General features: G+C 35.5%; 1 protein-coding gene across 1 annotated transcript; it reads left to right on the forward strand.

Moving 5' to 3' along the window:
- The first annotated feature begins 1,774 nt into the window (after nt 1–1,774).
- kcnj21 (potassium inwardly rectifying channel subfamily J member 21) lies at nt 1,775–27,088 on the forward strand. Its single transcript, XM_058747163.1, has 4 exons — nt 1,775–2,197; nt 16,751–16,884; nt 17,554–18,418; nt 25,059–27,088. The coding sequence occupies exons 2-4, from the start codon at nt 16,807–16,809 to the stop codon at nt 25,400–25,402; spliced, it is 1,287 nt and encodes a 428-aa protein (XP_058603146.1). The 5' UTR covers nt 1,775–2,197; nt 16,751–16,806; the 3' UTR covers nt 25,403–27,088.
- The last annotated feature ends 811 nt before the right edge of the window (nt 27,089–27,899 follow it).

A 27,899-nucleotide genomic window follows, 5' to 3' on the forward strand; every position in this document is an offset into this window, starting at 1 on the left:
TATTCTTATAATGGCACAGCTGAATTTCCATAGGTACCATATGAAAGCTTTGAGCAGAGCATAAGCTAAAAATGATCATTATTTGCTTAAATTTTTACAAGTTAAACATTAACCACTTACTGTGTTTGCTGATGCTTTGAAAGCAAGTTTTTAAGTGTGTTGTAAAGAACACACTTGCCCTAATAAAGTAAAAACTGCCTATATAAGATTCACAAGCACTATAGGCTTTACCTTTGTCAAATGAATAATGACTGGTGATGCTATATAAAGTATAAATTATGTGTGAACATAAAATGTAAGCTTTTAAAACGCATATAGGTTATTATATAGTTCACATATTAGGACCTCAGACATTGTCCTCATGTTTCACGCTTGCGGTATGTAATAAAACGGGCCTGTGATGTCAGATACAGGAGGAATTACCTTACCCTTGAGCTGTAATGGAAAAGTGAAATACACCACATAAAGCTCTGAGCTCAACACAATGGTGTAGCATTCATCACAGCAAAAGTCCCTGGATGCTTTTGCCCTTTTAAGATGGTTTGTTTCAGATTGAAGCTGCATACACAATAGCTGAAGGTCAACGAGTAAAAGAGAACATGATAAAGGAGAACTGATAACTTGACAGTGTATTTTCAATGATGGTGCCAGGTTTTTTTTGGTTTTGTTTTGTTTTTTTTGCTGTTTCATGATATTTTTCTTTCACAACTATCCTCCCCTGGGTAATGAGGGTTGAGTTAATAACAATGGAAGCTATTTCCACAAACCGCCTGTTCTGCCATCCCTGCAGAGGAGGCTAATATGGTGGAAAAGCCTAGATCAAAAACTGACACAGGTAATCATAGATCATTATAGCTTCAGCGGCCTCTCTGTGCATCATGTCCATCCCTCTCTGATCGTCCACACCTCACCAAAGAGCAGCCCTATCTGGGCCCCTGCAGAGTTCAGCCCCATGGCGTCCAATTGTGGTGTCTCCTCTGCTTGCTCTTATAACTTTAATACGTGCACCAGTGCTGGTGTCAGCAGTTGCTTTTATCTGAAGATAACTAGTGTGTGGTGCCTCATGAAAAATAATATTCTCTTAGAAATAAATGTGCAAACTAAGTACAGGGGTAACATAACTGAATTCAACCAACTGACACTTAATTGATTTGTTATTCTTAAAGGGGTAGTTCATGTAAAATTAAAATTTTGTCATGATTTACTCATTCTCATGTCTTGATTCTCTAGAACACAAAAGATATTTTAAGAAACACTGGTATCCAAACAACACTAGACTTCGGATAAAGGTGAGTATATAATCAACATTTTGCAATTTCTTGGTCATATCTATCTATCGATCTATATAATTTATTTATTTATTTATGTAGATAGCATAATGCAAAAAAACAAAACAACTAAAATAAAAAATATAGCCTGTATGTAAATGTATCAGTAAAATAAAAAACAAAAAATAATTTAACTTTAAAATTATATATAAGTAATAAGAGAATCCGAAGTCCAGTGTCCCATTTATTTATTTATTTTGTGTAGTTTACATAATGCAAAAAAAAAGCTAATTATTAATGTTACACATGCATGTGACCCTTGCTTTGAGACATAAGAGGTTGTCATTGATCTTACCGTGCAGTTGCATCACATATGTCATTATTGAATTATCCTGAATCGATTTACAACTGCATGATATCTTTAGCAGCGCCCCGTGTCAAAATGCATTGATGAAATGAGTGATATAATGCATCCGCGAGCCGTACGCGCTTGGAGCGAGGCAGGACCTGGGGGAGGAGACATGTGTATCACGCTTTCGCTCATGCTTTTGCGTTTCGCCTACCAATTCCAGCTCATCGCGCACATTGTTCCCGCGAACTGAACGAGCGCACTGACACCACCATCATCCAGCATCCCTCCAGCGCACCTTCATCTTCTGTGGCTCTGCTCGCGTTCGGAGAGAAGTGGAGAGCTGGGGAGAATAAACAACCGGAGCTTTGCGCGAGTCGTTATTTCATTCGTCTGACTTCATGGGACGTGCTTTCAGCGCGAAACGGTTTAAAGACCTACAAGTCGTCGTCATATTATTTCTTTCTGTGCTTGGGGACAATGTTTTAAAGCAAACACTGGTGTGCGCGCTTCGCTTTAAATGAGCTCAGATTGGAGAGCCGCTAGGAACCCAAGCAAGGAACTAACTTGAACTACGAAAGTGAGTATTACGCTTTATTTTTATCGACTGTTTTACTTGTTTCGTGATTGTTTTGTTGGTATGTCAAGATTATTACAATTCTTGACGCAATTTTTGACAGATAATCGGTTGTCAGTGTAATTCCGGAGGGTTTCAACATCTGTAACCATATGTTTTTGTCCTACTATGTGTGTCGTGTTTTTGTATAATATTCCCATATTGGTCTGCTTCAGATTAAAGTAGTCTAGAAACCTAGTATTTGTCTTTTAACTGTTAATGTCAAGTATCCTATACCTCACTACAAAGGAGTGTTGTAAATGATAGAAAACATTTGTAAGCTAAATGTATTTATTGTGGTAGGCTATACAAATTTACTTAATTGTGATACCATTCCACCACCCTCACTTCATTTGAACCATTTTAATTTATAAAGGTAAATGAAAAGGAAAAATCTAGTCAGCAAATAAAGTTTGGAAGCAAATATAGAACAAATAGATGCTAGCTGTGTGTGTGGCAGATGCATACACTGTACACTATCCCATTTTTTGTGGGTCTAATAGAATTTGGAAAGTGTTACGACCCTTCTTGGTCTGGTCAGCTTTTAAAATGTAGATGAAAAACTAGATGTGGTATATAAAATTGAACGCAAGAACCTGCTGATTCAGATGAGACACTGATTAATATGGTGTTAAATCACATTATAAATCAGGCTAGAAATGTGACTTTCTTACACTGAAATTGTTTTTTATCCTGTACATTTCTGTACACATTGTCACCTCAGGAGGGTAGTGATCATGTATGGTAGTGATTTCACCCCTGTAGCTCATTTTTGATTGGCTGAACTGGTAACTGACTAACTAGTCATCAGTGTATCCATTTATTTCAATGGCACTTCCCTTCCACCACAGCTGGCGGAGGATCCCATCATAGCTCATGGGTCCTCAATTATGCTGCCTGTTTTCTTCTTTTACAGCATGAAAATTACATCACGACAATGATGACACTACAAGAAAATGTACAGTCCCAAACCCTTCACTAATGACTATCCTGAGCTATAACTTTAAAGGCAGCAGACAGGGAAAATTATCTCAATTTCACATTTTTTTTTTAGAGCCGCCTAAAAGGATCAGGCACTTTACCATCTAATATAATTACTTTTTTTTTTTTTTTCAAAATTAAAAATAATGCAGAATACAGATATTTTTGAATAACGTTTAATGGAGAAATATGGTGTAGTTACAGAATCTTCCAGAAAGGGTTATTATGGAGCCGATGTTAACGAGCTAAACCTTGACCTTTGGTTTCTCACCCCAGTTTCCCCTACTATTATCCATCCCGTTATACACTATGTCTCAGTCATTTGTATATGATTTAAATTGCTTATTTATTCGTTGTGGTTACAAGATCTCACTTGAGCTGGATTTTTATTCTTTGCGTTTTTCCTTACCAGTATGCAAGACAGTTGTTTATCCATTTTTCTACATGTGGTTTACAGCTGTCTTTTGAAAAATTCTGAGGCTTTTGCTGTCCGAATTACATGCATGAATGATTAATTCAGACATAAACCTGAGCATGGTTTTCATGGGAGTACAGGAGCTGGCCGTTTGTCGCTCGCGCTTCTAGACGGCTATTGAATAAATCATCGTTCTAGAACTGACAGGGAGCGAGCCTCAGGCACTGTGAGCTCATCACACCCTGTTATTCATATTAATGTTTTTAAAAAGGCAAAGTCTCACCAGACCTACAGGCAAATTTAGTATTTTTTTTCTAGCCAGTACAGTGGCATATGTTTGGATGGTTCAGGGAACATTAATCCAAAGGTGAACAACATCCAGCTTCTGAGGTTTGTGAGGTGTATTAGGATGCTTAGATGTCATTCTGGTGCATGGGAATGCTTACATCTACATTTTCTGAGTTCAAGTGAGCTTTATTGTCATTCCACCATATATGGAGACATATGAAGGAATGAAATGTTATGCCTCACAGGACCATGGTGCTATGCATATATATATATATATATACACATATGCATATAGAAATATAAAGTGGATTTAGACTACCAAAGCAAGTACAGTTATTCACTACTATGAAAAGGCTAGTTTGAGAGAGATTTCAGTCTCGGCTGTATTTTTTTTTAATACTGAGAAATACCATATTAAAAAAGAGAAAGAGCATTATTTTAAGGAATAGTTGATCCAAAAATTTAAATTCTGTCATCATTTATTGATCCTTGTGTTATTCCAAACCTGTATGACTTACTTTCTTCTGCATGGAACATGAAAGGATTTTGAAAAATGGCTGTTTTTGTCCATATACTAAAAGTCAATAGGGTTCATTTGGGTTGTTTTGGATCCCATTGACTGTCATTGTATGGACAACAGCATTTTTTCTTTTGTGTTCCACTCCATACAGGTTTGAAGCAACATAAAAGTGAGTAAATTATGATAGAGTTTTTATTTTGAACTATGCCATTAATGCAAACCCTTCATGTGGTTTTTATACCACAGATTAACATAAATAACTTTTCACTTTCTCTCTGATCATAAATTAACTCTTGTAAATGATCCTGATCTCTTGACTTTGTACACTTAGTATTTTTTTCCACAACAACCAAAGTTCTTTTCCACGTGTTTTTCTTTTTAAGCACCGTGATGCTCAGCACTATGATTGTATACAGCACTTAGGAGACAATCACATATTGTAACAAGGACTTGCATCATATGTGAAACACAGCAGAGATTGGATCCGCAATACGTTGAGGTCCATAAATGCATATGAAAGTTGGAGTAGTTTTTACTCAGGGAAAGCTGAGATACTTTGCCCCTTTCCCCACATATAACCATGAACATCTTTAACATCAGCAGTGCAGATTGGCTCAAGCACTGTAGCTTTCGTTGCCTCGGCATCCCGGCTCACATTTGATGTTGTTTTTTTGCCTGTGTCAAGGTCGACTCTGGGTGATGCACGCTCCCCATTTCCTCTGTTGCGTGTAGAGTCTCTCACTTATGGAGATCACAGCTTACAATCCATTATGATGTAGCCCAAACCACCAAGCAGCTGTGAACTTAAGTGAAACATGGTTACACTCTTAGTGTGAACTGTGGTTGGGAAGAACAGAGGGACTGTTGGGTGTTTTATGAGGTGGAAGACTCAAAATTCAAGTCGTTATTTTCTCTAATCTAATAGTATAGCTCTAGAATTCATGACACAAATTTGTTCATCCTTATTTAGTAATACGTTCAAAATTGCACCCATGCATCTGCCATAAATTGGTTTATTGAACTTGTCAAAGAAATAATGAGCAATATATGTTTATATCCCATCATAGTCCCAGTTAATTACCATTTATATGGAGACAAGTGTTATTCTTTAAGGTAATGATTGCACCTCAGGCTAAAAGAGATCCACAGTGTTTCATAAATGTAATGGATTACCTTCTGGCTCTATAGATTAATGAGGAAATGTTAAGGCCTGGTCCAGGTCTTCTTAAGTGCACTTTTGTTCATTTGAGATGAAATGGAGACATAGGATGTAACCCAAGGCTGTAATTAAACTTAAAACGAAACAGGACACACAATTTTCCCAATGGACAGCCGCTTTCCCAAGGGAAACCTAAGACTCAAACTTTTTCAAATGGGTCTTAGAAGAGTGTCAGATCTGTGAGGGAAAAATAGAGTTTAAATTAATAGTTCACCCAAAAATGAAAATATTGTCATCATTTACGATCATTTGATTTGAAGATATTTTGAAGAAAGTTGGTAACCAAATAATTTTGGCTCCCATTGATATTTGTAATGGACAAAAAATGCAAGTCATTGGGAACGGAAACGTTTTGGTTATCAGCATTCTTCAAAATATCTTCTATTGTGTTCAGCAGAAGAAATAAAGCCATTCAGGTTTGGAATGACATGAGGGTGATTAAATTATGACATAATTTTCATTTTTGGTCAAACTATCCCTTTATAGACTTTGATTTCTCTTTCTTCTTGTTTATTGAAAGATACATGAGATGCTGTCTATGAAACTATGATGTCCAAACCCTTACCTGCTCTACACGAGCATCATAATGGAGTGGCACCAGTGAACCAAAAGCCTTGGAAATGCAGGTCTATTTTTGGCCCATGTCGGATGGCTCTTTCCTTTCCACTCACCTGTGTGTTGTTTTGCACAGAGAATAGACAGCTGCCAGACACAAGCAAATGATTTTATCGCTTGAGATGAAGATGCCCTTCGCTGCTGATAAAAGGGCTTTGTAAATACACAAGTGCATAATGAGAGGCCATCTAATTCTGACAGCCTACATGATGGAAATTTTCCCTCCTGCTTTTTCACCATTCATCTAAGTATTGTCATACTGAGTGTATGTACAATTGTTTATTAATATTTTTGCTGTATGTAGATAGGATATACATTACTGTTTGGGGTTGGTAGGAGTTTTTATATCTTAAGTCTCTTGTAATCATCAAGGTTGTGTTTATTTGAGTAAAAATACAGTAAAAACAGTAATATTGGGAAATATTTTTACAGGTTAAAATAACTCGTCTATTTTAATATATTTTAAAATGTAATTTATTACTGTGATGATAAAGCTGAATTTTCAGCATCATTACTTTAGTCTTCAATGTCACATGATCTTTCAGAAATCATTCTAATATGATGATTTGGTGCTCAAGAAATATTTCTTATTATTATCACTGTTGAAAACAGTGCTGTTTAATATTTTTGTGGAAACCGTAATGCATTTTTCAGGATACTTTGCTGAATAGAAAGTACTTTTTTCATTTATTTGAAATTTAAATTGCTTTTAATGTATAAATGTATTTACTGTGTCTTTTGATCAATTTAATATTTTTTTAATATTACTTGTGGTGGTAAAAAAACTACAGTAGAACAAATAAATTAGAAATGCAGCATACATTGTATAAAGTAATCAAGTGTAAAAAAAATCATATTGCATGATATAAAAAGCATATTCTTCACTGTGTAAATTATATATACATTTCTTCTTATTAAAGTTACAAAAGTGATATTGTAAGAGTAGTGATAAGAGTAGTGAGAGATTTTCTCTCATTTGTTGTTTGATTAACATGAATGACAGACAGCAGGAATATTAGACTGTTGTCACTTTAAGAGCTGCCTGGATCCACATGTGTTTTCTTTCTCAGCTGTTTGCTTTCACTTAAGACCTAAATTACTGTGTTTATAAGGATACTTGCAAAGATGGACATTTTGACACATACAAGTGTGTGTATTTAGCTAACCGTTCAAGGCCTATAAAGTGGCAAAGATAACTCCCGCCTCTCTGACAGTGCATGCATATAGAGAATTGAGTTCTCTTTTGCTGCTGATTGCATTTGAACGGCTTAAAATTACTTATTTTTAAACTGCAGTGCTTAAAAATGCGTGCAAGCGATACGTTTTTGTGACCATGTAGCATGTAGTTGTTTTTGCATATAAATCTGAGATAAGAAGGGACTTTAACATTTCAATTATTATGATCCATGTTTATTAGAGTTATTTGGTTCAAAGATCAACATCAGAATATGCAACATATTGAACAGACTGTATATTTATCCCTCGCAGCGCTGTTTTGAATCTTGTCGAATTAAATAAGGTATCTACTCTGATGCATGTTGTGCTACTCTGAAAATCTTTTGGGGGCTTGAGCCCCTGCCTTTTTTCAAAATTATTCTATTCAAAAGTGCCTCTCTTGGACGAATAGCAATGATATTGTGGTCAATAAAACAAAATGCATTTGAATTCTAATTAACATGACAATTTGTACAAAACAGTAACTAATCCTTCAAAAGTTTGAAAATTCCTGTTTATTTTTACATATCTGTCAATCTGAAGCGTTGCTATGGGTTGCATGCTTTTTGCTTGACTGACTGATATTCCACAATCTCTTCAGAAACCGAGGCTCTCAAGCCACTGTAAATGGTTCTTTCAGTGAGTGCCTATGGGTTGATGGAAGGAAAAAATAAAACAAATAATATTTTAAACATTTTTCATCAATAATCAAAGCTAGTGTGTCGATTTAATTAAAAATCCATATATTACATATTTTAGAATATTACATAATTATCAATGCCCATTAGTCATGTAGCTATAATACACCAACCAATCATGATCTGGCAAAAGAAGTTCAAATTTCATTGGACAATATGTGAAGTGGAGCGGTTATTTTCCGTTAAATTGGTTGGGACAGACAAGCTTATTTGTGGAGAGATCTGGATATACGATTTGTCTCACTTTATAAATCAAATTACATCGCTGGGAAAATGTATGCTAAATTACTACAAAAGCACTGCACAAAACCGTGCAGCGCCAAAAGTCGCAATAATGGTAATCAGTATTCAATTCACTTATATATACACTTATGTATGATATACACCGTTTACTATTTGATGAAACTATCATAGTTATTTAAGCCCAAGTATCACCTACAGGCCTATTATGTGAAGTGTAGGCTGGCGAAATGGTGAGGTGAAAGGATTTCATTATATTACCATTTTTGATAATTATGCAGCATTATGAAAGTATCTTATGCTCATCAAACCTGCATTTATTTGATCAAAAATACAGAAAAAACTGTAGCCTAATATTGTGAAATATTATTACAATTTAAAAGAATGTTTTTATATTTTAATATGCATTTATACTATTGTATAATACTATATTTTTATACTATTTTAATAAAATATTTATTTCTGTGATTCAAAGCTGAATTTTCAGCATCATTACTCCATTTTTCAATGCATGGTCCTTCAGAAATCATTCTAATATGCTGATTTATTATCAGTGTTGTTTCAGTTCGGTTGTGCTGCTTAACTATTTTATTATTATTATTATTTATTTATTGGAACCTGTGATACTTTTTTGGGGTTCATTGATAAATAAAAAGAACAGCATTTATTCAAAATAGACATGTTTTCTAACAATATCAATCTTTACTATCACTGTTTCTATCAATTTAACAAATCTTTGCTGAATAAAAACTAATTTCTTTAAATAAATAAAAATACTGACCTCAAGCTTTTGAACGGTAGTGTATATTGTAACAAAAGTTATATTTTAAATAAATGCTGTTCTTATAACTTTTCATTCATCAAAGAATCCTGAAAAAAGTATCACCTTTTCAACATTGCTTATAAATCAACATTGCATAAAATACATTAAGTAAATAAAGTAAATTAATAAAGTATATTAAAATTTTGATCAAATTGATGAGGTGAATTGATGCAGGCTTGATGACTATAAGTGACTTCTTGCAATCTTTTGACCTATATACAGTATATCTATATATATATATATATATATATATATATATATATTTTTTTTTTTTTTTTTTATATATGCCCCTTTTTTACATTTGAGCCCCTGCCGCTGAGGAACTCTCTGCACGTCCCTGTTAAGGACACATCACAAGTAAGTTAAATCATTAGAGTCTCCCTCCTGTGAGGTGCAGGGTTCAGCGGTGTGACATATCAAAAGCTTATTAAATCCAATTTAATGACCAGACAAGCTTCTAGAGCATCAGACCTTTGCTTATGTCAGCATTAGCAAAGGTTGAAGAGTCGCATCAGTGGATGCATGTACCATGTAGTGCAAATATTTAGTGAAAATATTTAAATACAGGACATCCATGATGCAATTAGACCACAGCTAAAAGGTGAACTCAAGGTGAACTCTTCTAGCGTCATTGGCGATGATGATCCGGTCTATCTCTGAAACAGAGGGATTATGTAAAAATTGTTGAAAAGGTAATTATGCAAATCGTGGGAGCAGTGAGTTCGTGTTCTATGTCAGCGCTCTCCAGTTCCCCACTACTGGATGGGTCTGCAATAGAAAAGCCTGTTTTTGCCCTTGAGGTAGTCATAGGCTTTTCTCGCCACTGATTATAGATCATAAAGCAAATGAAGTAAGATATTGCACATTTAAACCACAGTGGATAAAGGTTGCGTGAAGGTCAGATCCTGTGACAAAGATCAGTCTGCGCCATCTCAGTGGATCTTTCCTTGAGCTGTCTAATGCATTTCAGCATTGTATTCCTTTTTATGTATTCTCCATCTGTCACAGTGCTGTCTGGAGTCTAGCATTCAGCTAATAGAAGGCTGACTGAAATAATAGTCATGTTCGGCGCCAAAGTTATATGCCATTTCACTGATAGTCTTCTTTTAAAGGTAACCTTATATAAAGAGACGTTTAATTAGTGGTGCTTGCTACACTTTTATGTCCAAGGGGTTGATTTTTATTCAAATCAACAGATTTTGTGTTTTCTTTGTCTTTTTTGTTAAATGGAGACTTTTTACCATGATTATAATTTTCATCTTTGATTCAATTTTTCTGAATGCATTTTATGTATGTATTTTATTGTTTTAATCTTGACACAAACCCAGACATCCCAATCATATACTATGAAAATCCGTCATGAATATGAATAGGCTATAAATAATAATGAAACATTTAAAATGAATAATTATATGTTACTAAAAAGATAATCAAAAGGAAGAATTATTCATGTGATGCAAAGCTAAATTCCTTCAGCTGCTCAAGAAACATTTTTTATTATTGTCAAAGTTGAAAACAGTTTTGTGAAAACTGCGATATATTTGATGTTCAAAAGTTCAAAAGAACTGTGTTTATTTGAAATTAAGCATTATAAATGTCTTAACTGTCACCTATTCTTCAAGGTCCTGGAAACGTTTTATCATTTTCATAATTATATTCATTCATAATTATATATTGTTTAAAAATAATCAAAACAAAGAATTAAGTACCATTTCAATACTGTAAGAATCTATAGTCTGCCTCGACCCTAATTCCACGCCACAATATATGTTTGATCATGCTCATTTCCCAAAATGGCTTAATTATTATAGAAAAGAAGAAAGTCAACAGTTATGTTGGTTGTAGACCATTTGGGATGATCACATCCTGAGCAAATGGTCACCAATTGTAGAATGGGAGCGGGTGTGGGACACCGAGAACTACCTCAGACAAAGTGGTGTCAGAACTTAATTAACACATAGAGCACAGCTGTAATAACAAGAGCAACTGTAACTGTATAAAAGGTTTGAGCTTAGGATGTTCGGGGTTCATTCTGACTCCGTTGAACTCAAGGTACTACATGTTCTTTGCCACTGCTATACTGCAGTAAACATCTTCATTGAGATCTTTGATGTCCTCTTCACTTTTTCTTACATTGGCGAGCCACCCAGCGAGGGATTTCAAAAAAAAAAGTGGGGAAAGGTAAGAAAAGCGGTTTCTTTCTTATATGCTGATTTTGTCAGGGTAACCCCTCGTTTTAAAAAATCTAGAAAAGAAATTGTAAGGACAGAAGAGAGTGGTAGTGTGGTAGCAGAGTTGTATTAGACCTATTGTTTCTAAAGTAACTGAAACAGAGTTGTGCGTTTCTAACGTAATTGAAATGGAGGTAGTTGTGATAATTCTGATGACATTCTAAAGTAACTGAATCGACCCGACGCAGTGTGGTCACAGAATTATTTCATAACTGTTGTGTGTTTTAGTGTAGTGAGTCCGACGCACCGCGACTGAAAGCAGAGTTGATTTGCCCGACGTACTGTGGCTAAGGATGGGCTACCGTGATTTGCTTAAGAAGATAGGCAGATTAGAAACCAAGTTGGCACTGTTGAAAGGAAATAAGGAAGAAGCCATTCACACCTTGCCAGACACAGCACTGCATGAATAACATGACTGTAGTTCAGTCACAAGCAGATGCTAATGTGAATTGAAGGAATTGTTTTATGATATTATTATATTTGAGAAAAATATGTATACTATCAAAAGGTGGGTGATTCTTTATAATTTATAGTAAATGTGTTAATGGCATTGATATTTAAATATGATTTAATTAAAAATGATTTAATTGCATTCACAATGCATAACAATGATGTTTTAAATGTGAAAATATTCTTGTGGGGGAGGGGGGGCAACCACTTCTTTTTCATCTTGTTTCAGGTATAAGCATTGAGATGTTTGCTTGAAAGGTGTAACCTCCTGGAGAATGATGATCTGGTCATCTGAAGCACAAGAAGGCAAGCAGAACTAGTGGAGCCAGGGGACTTCCAAAAGGAAAAGGACTTCTTAAAGAACATTGTGATCATCCAGAGATTTCCAGACCTGCAAGATTCAGAACTCCAAGCCTGAAAGATCTAGAACCCCTGAGACCCAACATGGCATGGATGGACCTGATGGAACTTCACAAACTGCAACAACAGCAATGACTGCTTCTTCTAGAAGGACTTTTTCAAATTGAAATGAATGGACAACTGAAAAGAGAAACAAAGAGGTCAAACTATTTTCAGAGACTGTGGACAGCAGTCTTATCACCGAGATGGAAAACAGGAAATGAGAAATGCACAAAGACAGACTCTGCACACGACACCAGAAAGAGACAAACATAATGCATACTCGAATGCAGAACATTGTCTACTGAATGCACACATGTGGACAAAGGACGTCCACACTGAGAGAATGGACACAATGCAAGTGACAAAATGAAAACACAAACACACACACACATCCCCATGTTGCCTGTTGATTGATGTTTTTGCTCCATTCTGACTCCGTTGAACCCAAGGTACTACATGTACTTTGCCACTGCTATGCTGCAATAAACATCTTCATCAAGATCTTCAACGTCCTCATAATTTTTTCTTACAACACTTATTGTGTGAAAATTATTTCTATATATTTTTCAAACGTAACGTATGCTAGTTGCGGTGTCATTTTCACTACGACAATTTTTTGCCCTATTTTTTCCCCCCATAGTGTGTTAGTGTACAAAATTATATTAGACGTGAGATTAGATTAAATTAGAGACAAAATTAAGGTCAATTTCATAATATGTAGAATATTTTTATTATGTCTCTCTGTGTTATTTCCAATTTGTCGAATTATGCAAAAATTGCAAGATTATTCAATATCTTTTGAATATATAAAATTCTAGTTAGGGTTAGGGTTATACACAATATATAATTTGAGATATGGAATTGTTCTTGTTTCAGAAAAAAATGAAATGCACCATGACAGTGAGTGAGTTTTGCATATGTACAACTTACATTTCTTAAGAAAATGTAAACATTTATTTATTTTTTTATGTTGACCTTAAATAGAGTTTTAGAGCTTAATAGAGATTTAGGAGATAATGAAACATGATTAAAAAAGAGGCAAAGTGCTCGGTGAGAGGCACAGAGGAGCAAGAGTGCTCTCCTGCTGCTCACTCCAGTTGGTGACATTTTACACTGACCCCTGGTGATATCCAGTGTTCTGGTTTGTGATGACGCAACAGTTCAGGCAGAGTGACAGTGGCACAGTTGTGGCCGAGCTGCAGGGTGTTTAACTGTGAAATGTGTCTGGGACAGAGACGACAGCGTCCTGGTTGATTCAACCTCCTGGGATCCTGATTTGGTCAAAGTTTTTCATTTTCTGTGCTGGTTTAAGGGCAAAATACTGCACTCTCAGTACATGAAAGCATGATGAAAATAGTCTAAATATTAAATCAGTGAATACACAAGGCGTTCCAGTTGTGAGAAAATCTGCAGAGCTTTGTTTGGACCTGAGGATAAGCCACAGACATGAAAAGCATCGCTGCTGTGTCTGCAGTGTAGTCATCTCTAGCGTCCGCCCATAGCACTTATCCAATTATATGGCAAAGGCTAATGACCAAAGTTACCATTCTCTCCTCTGCTAGTTCAGCTTTCTGAAGTTGTGACTGTTTAATGGCATCTCCTCCGATTTGGACTCAGCCTTCTGGTATATGGAGTTCAGGTAAAGCCTGTTCATGCAATCCTGCCAATCGCAACACTGAGCCAGAGTCCTAAACAGATGGGACACCAGGGTTTGTGCACACCTTTGAGGATGTTTTTAAGTTCTAATTTAGCTCCTGAATGTAATTTCAATTCAAATTGATGTAGAAGACTTTAAAATGAACTGAAAAAAAATCATTTAACTAATTTTACTAGTTTGTCAAAATATACACTACTATTCAAACATTTGGGGTTATAGTGAGTATGAATGTATTTTGAAAGAAATTAATAATTTTATTAAGTAAGCATGCATTAAAATGGTCAAAAGTAACAGACAGTAAAGACATCCTTACAAAAAAATAAAATAAAATATAAACATATAAATAAATAACTAAAATAAGAATAATAAGAAAGGTTTCTTGAGCACCAAATCAGTGTATTAGAATAATTTGTGAAAGATCATGTGACACTGAAGACAGGAGAAATGATGCTGAAAATTCAGTTTTGCATTACAAGAAATATTACATATAAACATGATTATTAACATAGAAAACTTATTTTAAATCGTAATAATATTTCACAATATTACTGTTTTTACTGTATTTTTGATTAAATAAATGTAGCCATTGCTGAGCATTAAGAGACTTCTAGTAGACGTCAGTAGTGTATTTATTTGTATTTAGTTTATATATATATATATATATATATATATATATATATATTTAATACATTAGCTCATTGAACATATTTAATGTTTATCATACAACAGTTAGTTAGGAATTCAGGAATGAGACAAGTGACTCTTTTTTGTGTGAATCATTGAATTATTCATTCAAAAACAGTTCCTGAATTCAGAATCACATACTGCTCTTATTTTTATTTTTTCGAACCATATCTTTGTATTCAGCAATTGATTTAGAAAACACCACTACAAAGTGTTTGCAAATAGCTAGCAAAATTCAAATTAAAGAACTTTTAATTTCTTGCCGCTTTATGAAGAAAGTATTCAGCTACCTACATAAAATTAGTTTTAGCTTCTTTATGGTCTTGCTAAACAGGGACAGTTTGTTTTCTTGGCTCCTAAAGATATTTGTTGCACACCCTTATTTCACAGTAAATCTGTCAAGCCAAAATAATGGCAAAACAAACAAGTCCAGATATCAGCACTGTATAAATAATTCATCAGTTCACACAGTAAATCATTTTATGTAGCTTTAGTTGTAATCTGTCACTTTCTCAATCTGTCTTTCTCTCGCTCTATCATCTCTCACTCTCTCTCTCTCTGGACCATATCTGATCAGATCTCCTAGTGGGTGCCGTCTGCCCCCATCTGCCTCAGACTGCCTCGCTCCATGTTCCCCATGGAGCTTGCCATCATTAATATTGCTTTCACTTGTGTGTTATGAAAAAACCCCACTGGTACTCACCCGCACCTGCTGTCAGGGCTGTTGGGTGATGCTTGGGCAGAGAGGGAGAGACACAATGTCTTTAGAGACTTTGAGCTAATGGATAGCATGTTGAAACAGATGTGGAATTCAACGTTCAGAGAACATGATCAATAATGTGGAAATAAAGCATTTTACGTATGCGAGAGGAGATGAGGCTGAATCGTTTGCAGGGTTTTGTAGCTTTACTTTCAATTTTGGCTAATAAAAGTCATTGGTTGTGGTGATCAGTATTTTTGTATTGAAAATACTCATAGTAAAACCCCTGCTGAAAAGACAGCTTGTTTAGTCCATGGACTGGGCTGATGGACCAGCATAGTTGTGTAGCATGGCTTGTAATTTAAGCTAGATAGGTCACCAAAAATGATAATCCTGTCATCATTTACTCACCCTCAACTTGTTCCAAACATGTATGACTTTATTTCTTCTGTTGAGCACAAAAGATGATGTTGACAGTAGCCATTGACTTCATTATCGAAAAAATTGTATGGAAATCAATGGCTACCGTCAACTTTTTTGGTTACCAATATTCTTCAAAATATCTTCTTTTGTGTTCAACAGTAGAAAGAAACTCATACAGGTTTGGAACAAGTGAAGGGTGAGTAAATAATGACAGAATTTTCATTTTTGAGTGTACTTTTCCTTTAAGAAGCCTGATGTGGTTCACCAGTAGATTTTTAAGTTTTAAGCAAAACAGATTATTGGAGCATGTTTTAGAAGTAAATACTATTTCAGTCTTTCTACTTTAAAATTTTAACCTATAATGTTCAATGAGTTACTTGTCATTCTTTGTAATTATGTGTACAATTTATTAGCAATTTCTGAATATTGTTTTCCAGAAAGTAATCTTTTTAGTGTGCTGGTCTTTTATATAAACATAAATAAAATCCAAATTCCGTATTTATTTTATTATATATAGGTAATATCTAGCTTTTGAAGTAAAATGTGTAATTAACATTTTTAAGTCAAGGGCTTTTGGTTTATTTGGCATATTAAAATGATTGCAAACCAATAAAATCAAGTTTTAATGCATTAATTCCAGTTTCTGTGAATTTATACAAATATCAGAGCTGACTTGGGGAAAACAAACTTTTTTAGTGTTGACACTTGCCTTTTAATTCATTATGTATTCAGTGCTGTAACAACTGCACTGATTTGTAAAACAGATTCAGAGACTAATTGTGTAAATATGGTGTGCAGGTAAGCAAACACTGTAGAGCAACATAATTTAACACTCTGATTTTAATTAAGACTGCTTGCAGGCACATTTATCTCACTGTTTGTGGTAAATTACTCTCTAAGCTTTGCTCTCCATTATGAGTTTCACCTACTAGCTTTCATGTGTTTTCTTCTAATAGTTGGAGAACTCCAGCTACTGTGTTGGATCAGAGACGACGTCTACGGCTTCCGGGCCATGAGTAGTTTTAAGGGCCAGGATGTGGAAAAGCAAGGCATCAAGCTGCCAAAAAAATGGATTGATTCCAATGAAAAAGTAAGTTTAGTTTCACATTTACTCTTCTTTTATGTTTTTATTTATTTATTTATTTTTAGCAACTGTGACTTGTTAAGCAACTTGTTTAGCTACATTCAAGATAACCAGTAACAAAAAGTAGCTAAATACATTGAAAAGTTATGCTCACCAAGGCTGCATATATTTAATAAAAAATAAAGTAAAAACAGTAATATTGTGAATTTATTACAGTTTAAATGAACTGTTTTCTATTTTAATATATTAAAATATACTATATTTCTTTTTACTATCGATGTTGAAAACAGTTGTGCTGCTTAATATTTTTGTGGAAACAATGATCGATTTTTTTTCCAGGATTCTCTGATGAATAGAAAGTTCAAAAGAACAGCATTTAATTTAAATAGAAATCTTTTGTAACATTATAAAAGTGTTTGATTATTGCTTCAGCTGCTGGAAAGCTTGTTACTGAAAAGCTACTCTACTTCAAAAGAAACAATAGACGATCCCAAAAACAGCATTGTCACTACTTTTATTTACTTTCCAGCACAGATATCGATTGTCCTTCTTTTAGTAAGTGTTGTTTACAAGAGTGATGATGGATTGTGATGTTGACTGCTATTGTTTCATCTTTTCTTTTAGCCGAAGTTGAAATGTTTCTTTTCTGACTTCTTTTTCCATTCTTGTTGGTAGATCCCCACAGACCGTACGATGGTTGTCGGGGGAGTTGTGGGAGGAGGAAACGCAGGAGGTCAGTTGAGAAAACGGCGTCAGCGCTATGTGGAAAAGGACGGCAAGTGCAACGTCCACCATGGAAACGTGCGCGAAACCTACCGTTACCTGACGGACATCTTCACCACGCTCGTGGACTTAAAGTGGCGCTTCAATCTGCTGGTCTTCACGCTGGTCTACACCACCACCTGGGTGTTTTTTGGCTTCATTTGGTGGCTCATCGCCTACATCCGTGGAGACCTGGACCACACTGATGACAACGAGTGGACGCCGTGTGTCAATAACCTCAATGGCTTCGTCTCAGCCTTCCTTTTTTCCATCGAGACCGAGACCACCATTGGTTATGGGTACCGTGTCATAACGGAAAAATGCCCTGAGGGCATCATCTTGCTTCTGGTGCAGGCCATCTTGGGCTCCATCGTCAATGCCTTCATGGTGGGCTGCATGTTTGTGAAAATCTCACAACCAAAGAAACGTGCCGAAACACTCATGTTTTCCAACACAGCTGTGATATCCATGCGGGACAGCAAGTTGTGTTTGATGTTCCGCGTTGGTGACTTGCGTAACTCACACATAGTGGAGGCCTCAATCAGGGCAAAGCTTATCCGCTCTAAGCAGACCAAGGAAGGAGAGTTCATCCCTCTAAACCAGACGGACATCAACGTGGGCTTTGACACGGGGGACGATCGGCTGTTCCTGGTGTCACCGCTGATCATTTGCCATGAGATCAACAAGAACAGCCCCTTCTGGGATATCTCTCAGGAGCAACTGGTGCGAGAAGAGTTTGAAATAGTGGTCATTCTGGAAGGAATGGTGGAGGCTACAGGTGAGAGTAGATCATGCAGAATGAACCCAGCAGGCACAAAACAGGCACACAACGTCATAAGACGTTGATATTTGGTTAAAAATTTGTTGGGTGACCAAAATTCAATGTAAATTCAACATCTAATGTCAATGTTAAATTGATGTCCAATACCGACGTCAGCTGACGTTGAGATTTTGTTGTTTTTAGGTTGTGCAACCAAAATCCAACATTAAGTCAACGTCAAATTGTTGTGAAATATTGACGTCAACCCGATTTTCATTTTCAACCAAAATGCAACATCTGTCCGACGTTATGTCCAACGTCAACCTGATGTTACATAGACGTCTGGTGCCTGCTGGGAAAGAGCGAGGGGGAATGAGTGCTGGGAAATGCCATAATTGCACAGTTATGTAGGCAAAAACATTTCTCCATTGACTGCCATTCAATAGGTGACATATATTTTGGTAAAATAATAATTATTGGTTATTAAAATCTTTAACCAATGCTCGGTTTAAAAATGTAAACAGTTTTTAAATTGATTTCATTCATTAAGGGAAAAAGGCTGTCCAAACCTACCTGGCCCTTCGTGAAAAATGAATTGCCCCCTCCTGTTAAATCATGAAAGAACTGTGATTAACCACATTATTTTAGAAAGCGGAGTTAAATTTCACTATCCAAACCCAGGCCTGATTACTGCCAGACCTGTCAAATCAAAAAATCACTTAAATAGAACCTGTCTGACAAAGTGAAGCATGCTTAAAGAGCAACACATTATGCCGCGATCCAAAGAAATTCAAGAACAGATGAGAAACTAAATAGTTTACATGTACCAGTCTGGAAAGGGTTATAAATACATAGAGATATCATATAAATATGCATGTATGAAGAAGCTAAAATGATAACTTTGTATGATGAGAAATGGGAGTGATTCAGTTTAACTCTCCGACTCACTGATCTGATTGCAAAGGTTAAATGCTATCACATAAATTCAGATGACCTGGAAAATGGCACACAACAAGTCACTTTTATGATACTATTACAGTGCTTTTGGGTCCTTCAAACAGCTTGACAGGCCTAGTCCACATTTACTTTTATTATACTGAAAGGGGTTCCTAGAATCTTCTTTAAAAATTCTCATCCACGGAAGAAAAAAAGGTCATAGAGGTTGGAACAACATGACTGTGAGTAAATGTTTTCTGAAGTGATGCTGGATGCACAGGCCAAGTTACTGCCATTGAGATGAATGGGAATGGATGGCTCTCTCCAGGTATATCAGAGCTCTTTGGATGAGTCAGGAGTATTTAAATGGGTGTTGCCTGCAAGTCAAACACGAAAAGTGACCAGATTTACCACAGTTCCCCTGGTAACTGAATGCTGACAGCAGGGTGTGATGTGGTATTTTCATGGGATTCACTAATTATATTGACAGTGAATTCATGTGACAGCAGTTGCAATTACACTATGCTAATTAGCTTTTGCATTGTGCTCTGTGTCAGTATAGACAGATATTGCTGCCTGCATGGAGCAGAAGGATGGAGGACTCTTGAGATGTCTCTCAGTAAGACAAGCTCATGGCCTGTCAATAGGACCGCCTCAGGGAAATTAGCGAGCAGAAGACAATTGAAAGAACTATAATGCAATTCACTCTCACGCACACATAAATACACACACGCGCTCACAAACACACTCTCTCCTACATCTAAAATAATGAATCATTGCTCAGGAGTGGGATGCAGTGAGTAGCTTGATTCAGTCCACAATCATCACTTGTTCAGGGCAGTTATACTTTTTTTGTCTCACATCTGACATTCAAGAGCATCCCACTTTCAGTCGATGTAGGTTTAACCACTCTATTATTAGACAAAAAGCAGGATAACAGTAAAATAATCAGTATCAGAAAATGATACCAAACTATTCAGGTCAGGATTTTACCTCAAGGCATAACGAAATTGGAAAATTATAAAGAATAATTATTGATTTCCTAAATAAAGTCCTTTTTGGGCCTTTCAAGTGATAAGTAATGGAGGTTTAGGATTGGTAGCCCATGGCCAATCAGGGTAATACCATCAGGGAGACAAGAGTAATGAACAGAGAGTCCAAGTCTAATAACAAATATAATTGTTCTCATAGCAAGTGTACAACCCGAATTCCGGAAATGTTGGGACGTTTTTTTAAATTGGAATAAAATGAAAACTAAAAGACTTTCAACTCACATGAGCCAATATTTTATTCACAATAGAACATAGATAACATAACAAATGTTTAAACTGAGAAATTTTACACTTTTGTACACAAAATGAGCTCATTTCAAATTTGATGCCTGCTACAAAGTAGTTTGAGTCTCAACCTGAGCAACGACTCACTCTTAAAGAGAAAGTTTACTGAACAATTCTTTCATCATTTACTCGTCCTCAAGATGTTCCAAACCTGTAAGTTTCTTTCTTTTGCTGAACATAAAAGAAAATACCAATGGTAGCCTTTGACTTCCATAGTATTTTTGGCCATACTATGTATGGAAGTCAATTGCAACCATCAATGTCAAAATACATTCTTTTGTGCTAAGCAGAAGAAAGAAACTCATACAGGTTTCAAACAACTAAGGTGAGTAAATCATGTCAGAATTTTCATTTCTCTGTGAACTATCCCTTTGATTGAAAAATTTATCATCATTTACTCACCCTTATGTTGTTTCAAACCTGTATTACTTTATTATGTGTGACACAAAAGAAGATTTACTTTTCTTGTCCATATAATGAGCATCAGTTGGGTCCAAAACAACATTGGACGCTCTTGACTTTCATTATACAGTATGGATAAAACGAGACACTTTTCTAAATAGCTTATTTTGTATTCCACTTAAAGAAGAATGTCATACCAGCTTGGAACATATTGTCAATTACCACAGACAAGAAAAAAAGGTCACACTTTATTTTAAGGTACGAATCTCGTTACTAACAAGTAACTAACAAAGCATAGTGTTACGAGTTAGTTCCTGTTTTTCCTTATTGGTATTTCCTGTTCTAGTTTAGTTAATCTTTGTTCATTCGTATCACCTGTGTTAATTAATCATCTTGTTTGTTCCTTTGATCCCTGCCTTTATAAGTCTACAGTTCTCCCCTTGTCTTTGTCTTGGATTAATGTTATTTTCAATGGTTAAGTGTGTTGATGCATATTAAAGACTCCTTTCGTGTACTCCTGCGTTGGGCGCTTACTTCTACAACCACGTACCATGACACATAGAGTGCTGAAGGGATGACATATTTTTATAGACCAAAACTAGAAAACAAGTTGGTATGGGGGGTTTTGGGTTTTTGGGTTTTTGGTTAAATGCCAGAAATGCCATATTTTCCCATTTTACTCTACAACATAAAAATACAACAGTGAATTTTACAGCTTTTACATGTCTAAACGGGACTGCAGAAGTTGTCGGGGACATTTAGACAACATCACGCTAAACAGAAAAAAATCATCTACTTATTAGTCCACACTGTAAAAAAAAAAATTGAAAAAAAAAAAAAAAAAGTTATGCCAACTTCAGCTTCAGCAGATTTTTGAGTTTGCTCAACTTATTTTTGTGGGAGATTCTCACATTTTTGTTGTATAAACTTAAAACTACAAGTTGAGAAAACTCAAAAATCTGGTTGCCTTAAAATTTTAAGTTGGCGCAACGTTTTTTTTTTTTTACAGTCCACTTTCACATCATCATTGTTTATAAACTCCCTCTTGCAAACTATTCTAATTCAAACTTTCAGGAAAAACATTTTTAAAATAAAGACTGAAAGAGTCGATGGAAGCTACTGGTGAAGGCGTTGAAGTCATGCAACTGTGGTGTAGTTTTTTTATAGTGTATGTTTAGGTTTTTACTTCTGCCAACTGTATTTAGGCTTCAACATTTATAAAAGTTGTGTTAATTTGTGAAGATTATCATGAAAAATATCTGTAAGAATCAAGAACTTTTGTTGGTCACAGAGCTTATTTTATGCAATAGTCTAAAAGCCAATGGAAAAATCCTATTGGGTTTTTGTCAAAGGAACCAGGGTGATGCTAGATTCTGGTTTGGCCTACAAAAATGTCATCACTATTGCACTGGGACAAAAAGGATAAAATACACTCTGTTTCATAAGTAAAACCAAAAACGTTATATCTATTAAGTGTGATAAAAGTGCTTTTTAATCTTGTCTGTGCAAAGTTCCTGTCATGACCGAACAGAAGAAATTAATTACATAACCAGTGGTTCATCCACCTAGAACAATAGTGTCACCTCTAAAAAGATGATTCTGACAACTTTACAGCTTTAATAACCTGTATGGAAGAATTAATGTAAGTGCTATAACAAAAACTTCAAGCTGCACATTTCGGCTTTTAAACCCTCTGGAATTAATTGCACCATAGACTTCCATTATTTTAAACATGTTTTATTTATAAACTCACGGAAGACCTGATTGTCTGTGGTAATGAATATCATGGCACAGATGCTTTTGAGAGAGATTAACATGTGTTAAACCTGGAAGAGACCCTTAAATAAAGCCGTTTAAACTGCCCACGGAGTACTGCACTTAGCAGAACCGGTTTGGTTCGGCCCTCAGAGGGTTTTAAAAACCTCTCTCCTTTAATAAATTAAGGCTTCAGTACCAGTGAGGCTTTGGTTGTTCTTCTGCTTGAGTTCTAGAATACTCTAATGTTTTAGATTTTCTCTGGGTGGCTAACAAAGCATTTTGTTCACAGTGAAATGGTTTTAAATGAACAGTTTAAAATGTCCGTATATGGAGGTGTTTAAGTCAATTGCAGAGCATTATCAGTGAAAGAGAAGCTTCTCTTGCAGTAGCTTTCATTGATTATATAGTTCGATGCATACCCTGTGTGGTTATTGAACTACCGTACACTGGGAATCTCATGAATTTTGATGTGTTTGATGAATGATATCTGCTGAGTTTCCTAGATGTCATTTATATTCATTATGACAGCCTCTATATATCACTCTGTGTGTGTTTACTTGTGTGTGTTTGAAAGTGGTCGTAAAAGAGATGCTTGTTGAAAGTGTGTTTTGTTGCTCTGTTTGTCACTGCACGTCTCTGGAGTAATTGATGCGGTTATTCGAGGTTCACTTAAGCAGATGATGAGAAAGCTTGTATTCTATTTTTAGGCGCCGTGCCCATAAATATTCAGAGATGCATGTGCATGCATGTCTGTGCGTTTCATGGGAAACATGATATTCTTAATTAATTAAGCTTAAGTACATTACTATTGGCATATTGAAAGGATCATTACTAACTTTCAAAGGTCAAAAGCTCAATTAAACAGTGACCTTTAGATATTTGAAAAAGACATAATGGAACAGTTAGTTCTTCAGCTAATGTTATAAAAGTGGTTTTAATATGTAGCCAATACTGAATTAAACAAGATAAAAACTATGCACTGCAGTCTTATCTCTATATTATTAGCTCCTACAACAGCCCCAAAAAGTAATTAGAAAATTAAGTATTTTGTACAGAACTCTATCTATCTATTTGTCTATCTATCTATCTATCTATCTATCTATCTATCTATCTATCTATCTATGTATATATATATATATATATATATACACACATATATATATATATATATATATATATATATATATATATTATGTAATAATATATTATTATAATTATTATTACTTAATTATATAAGTAACATCAGATATTGAATACATGTCATTGCATTAGATAACAGATGATGAAAAAATCTATATCTAATAAGATCTAATATTTACCTAACATTCATATATCTGTAATATTTCCTATTATGTTAAATGTGACCCTGGACCACAAAACCAGTCATAAGGGTCAGTTTTTTTAAATTGAGATTTATACATCATCTGAAAGTTGAATAAATAATCTTGTTTGGATCGGACAATATTTGGCCGAGATACAACTATTTGAAAATCTGGAATCTGAGGGTGCAAAAAAATCTAAATATTGAGAAAATCGCCTTTAAAGTTGTCCAAATGAAGTTCTTAGCAATGCATATTACTAATCAAAAATGAGTACGTTTTGGCATATTTACAGTAGGAAATTTACAAAATATCTTCATGGAACATGATCTTTACGTAATATCCTAATGATTTTTGGCATAAAAGAAAAATCAATAATTTTGACCCATACAGTGTATTGTTGGCTATTGCCACGAATATATCTGTGCTACTTATGACTGGTTTTGGGGTCCAGGTTAACAAATGTTAAAGAAATATGTCACAAGCACATTTTTCAAGCAATACATTTTACTAAAAAAAGGTTTGTTAGGTTGTAACCAAATAGATTTGGTGTTTAAAATGAAAGAGAGAAATGAAGAAAAAGCAGTTGCCGATGCAAAGCTATTTATACATTATACATACATTTATAAGTAGGCCTATGCCTTAAGTGTCTCAATTCATTTTGGGACCACTATATATTCAAGTATCACTCTAAATAATGAACATTCCAATTTTTGCTCTTTGTCCTACTTTGGATTGAATTCATCAAGAGTCTCGCTCCTTCATGTCTCATATTTTTCGTGACATGCATAAATTATTCATGATTGTCCACACCATAGTCATTTGGAATCAGCCCCCTCTCTTTTCACTGCTAGTTTTGTTGACTTTTCTGTGCTCACAACCGCTTTCCTCTGTCTTTTCCCGCAGGAATGACATGTCAAGCCCGCAGCTCATACCTGAACTCAGAGGTGCTTTGGGGAGAACGTTTCACCCCTGTGCTCTCGCTGGAGGAGGGATTTTACGAGGTGGATTATGACACATTCCACCACACCTACCCAACACCAACCCCTTCCTGCTCCGCTCGGGAGCTTGCAGAACTGGCAAAGAAAGGGGAAGCTATCCCTTTGCCCCCTATTTCTCCTCCAGCAACACTGGGAGAGCCCCCAAGCCCAGAGGAGAAGCCTGAGGAGGAGAACAAGGCAGAACAAGAAGAAGCAGAAGAGACTGTTAGCAACGGTGATGTGAACAGAATGGAGTGTGTGCAAGAATGAGTTCACGCATTGCAATCTCCAGTCTTTTGCTGCCCCTGTGTGGCAGACGGAAATATACAGAGATACAAAAACTCACTTCAGCCGCATAAACGCCGCATAAACTGAGGAATTGTTACAAATCTATAGGCCTGTAGGTCTACATTTTGTCATTGACTCCACACTGGTACTGTTATTAACTGCTTTCAAGAATAGAACAAAGTGCATATGGTAAAGTTTTTAAACTTTAGACGCAAAAATGCTTAAAACCTCTTTCAGCTTGAATTTATTTAAATAAGATGTATATATTTGCAGCTTTGTACTGTGATTGCTTTAACCTGCTACTGAGCTTGCATTATTGCTTTTGAGGTTTATAAGTATTTCTGAATCCAGTTGATAGAGATTAAGATTTGTTTCAGATGGTGCTTATAGCTTCACTAGCATTTTATGAAAGCTTGTTTCTGCCACAGGATAACAAAAAAAGGGGAATTGCGACTGTATCTCACAACTGTTGCAATTCTGAGAAAAAAAGACTGAATTGTGAGGTATAATGTTTGAATTGTGAGATTCTGAGGGGAAAAAAAGGAATTAACAATAGTCAAAAAAACAATATTGTATGGAAGCTTGTTTCTGCCACGGGATAAAAAATTTTTTTAAAAGGTTACTTTTTATCTCATAATTGTAACTTTTTTCTCACAATACTGAATATAAACTGCGAATTCCCGAGATATAAATTCATAACTCTGAGGAAAAAAAGAATTGAGGTGCTAACTGGAAATGGCAAGAAAAAAGTAAGAATTAGATGTAATTAGTGCGATAAAAAGTTGCAATTACGTTTTATATTTTATATTTCATGGTTGAAAAAAAAAAAAACAGAATTGCGAGATGTAAACTCTGAATTGTGAGGGGGAAAAGTAAATATATATATTTATTTATACCAATTTACATCTCACAATTATGACTTCTTTTTCCTTGGAATTCCAAGAAAAGAAGTCTGAATTGTGAGATAAAAGCTGCAAGTTCCTGTATTTATTTATTTATTTATTTTGCATTTTTTTTTTTATCTCATGGCAGAAACGAGCTTCCCTAGCATTTTCTGGGTGAAACTGCTGGTTAAAAAAAACAAACACACGTTTTTCATTTCATTAATGAAGGACATTGCATTCCCTATAAAGGGCGTGTTGAATATGCATAGAATATGCTTAAAATTGCACATCATGTATGAAACTGTACACACATGCTGTATAGAATATAATTTCTCTAACAAGTTGGTTTTCTGTGTTAGCCAACAGCGAACTCTGAGGTTAGCGGACCTCACAAACGACCAGACGGAATGATTGAGTTTTGCCAAACGGTTAATGGTGGGAAATAATTATTTAATTTCTTCAAATGACAGATATGTAACACAAACACTAAAAGTTGGTAATTAACACTCAACAAACAGAACGCACAATATAATTGCTGCTTGTTCATTTTATTTGAAATGTGTGAAATGTAGCCTACTGTTTCTATAGGCTATTTGGTTAATTTAGTCATTTTCCATATCTTCTGTCTATCATTAATATTTCTGCTTGAGAAACACCCTCACTGTTATTTATATCTCTTCTTTAGTTTTTTGTTTGTTTTGTTAGTTTTAACGCCAGATTTAATAAAATGTTTCTGTTTTATTTTACAATAAGTGAATAATAAAGTGAGTAAAATAAAAGATGATCCTTCTCAGACACTATGCGCTGTACTGAGTTTCTATGAAATAATAAATACATGGTTTGTTAGGATCGGACAATATTTGGCTGAGATACAACTATTTGAAAATCTGGAATCTGAGGGTGCATAAAATCAAAATATTGAGAAAATCCCCCTTAAAGTTGTCCAAATGAAGTTCTTAGCAATGCATATTACTAATCAAAAATTAAGCTTTAATACATTTATGGTAAGAAATTTACAAAATATCTTCATGGAACATAATCTTTACTTAAAGGTCCATGGCATGAAAATGTCACTTTATGAGGTTTTTTAACATTAATATGAGTTCCCCTAGCCTGCCTATGGTCCTCCAGTGGTTAGGAATGGCGATAGGTGTAAACCGAGCCCTGGGTATCCTGCTTCGTCTTTGAGAAAATGAAAGCTCAGGTGCCCGATCTGGAATCTTCCCTTTATGTCAGTAGCCCCTCACTGCAGAACAAAAGATCCAGGGGGCGGAGTTGGATCCACATCCAGGGGGTGGAGATCGGTAGGTTTAGGGGTGGAGATGGGTAGGTTTAGGGGTGGGGATGGGTGGGTTTATGGATCAGGGGTGGAGACGGGTAGGTTTAGGTCTATGTAAGGTGGGAAGAGTTGGATCTAGATCCAACCACGCCCCCTGGATCTTGTGTTCTGCAGTGAGGACCATCTCCTTTATGTCGTCATACGGGGAAAGGTTACCTCCCCTTTCTCTGCTTTGCCGGCCCATGAGAAAATGAGCTACTACCGTGCGAGGCGAGCGCAATATTTTTTTTTTCCTCGAGAGACATCATGGCTTTCA

This window comes from Onychostoma macrolepis, chromosome 16 (assembly GCF_012432095.1).
Source record: "Onychostoma macrolepis isolate SWU-2019 chromosome 16, ASM1243209v1, whole genome shotgun sequence".
Classification (NCBI taxonomy): domain Eukaryota; kingdom Metazoa; phylum Chordata; class Actinopteri; order Cypriniformes; family Cyprinidae; genus Onychostoma; species Onychostoma macrolepis.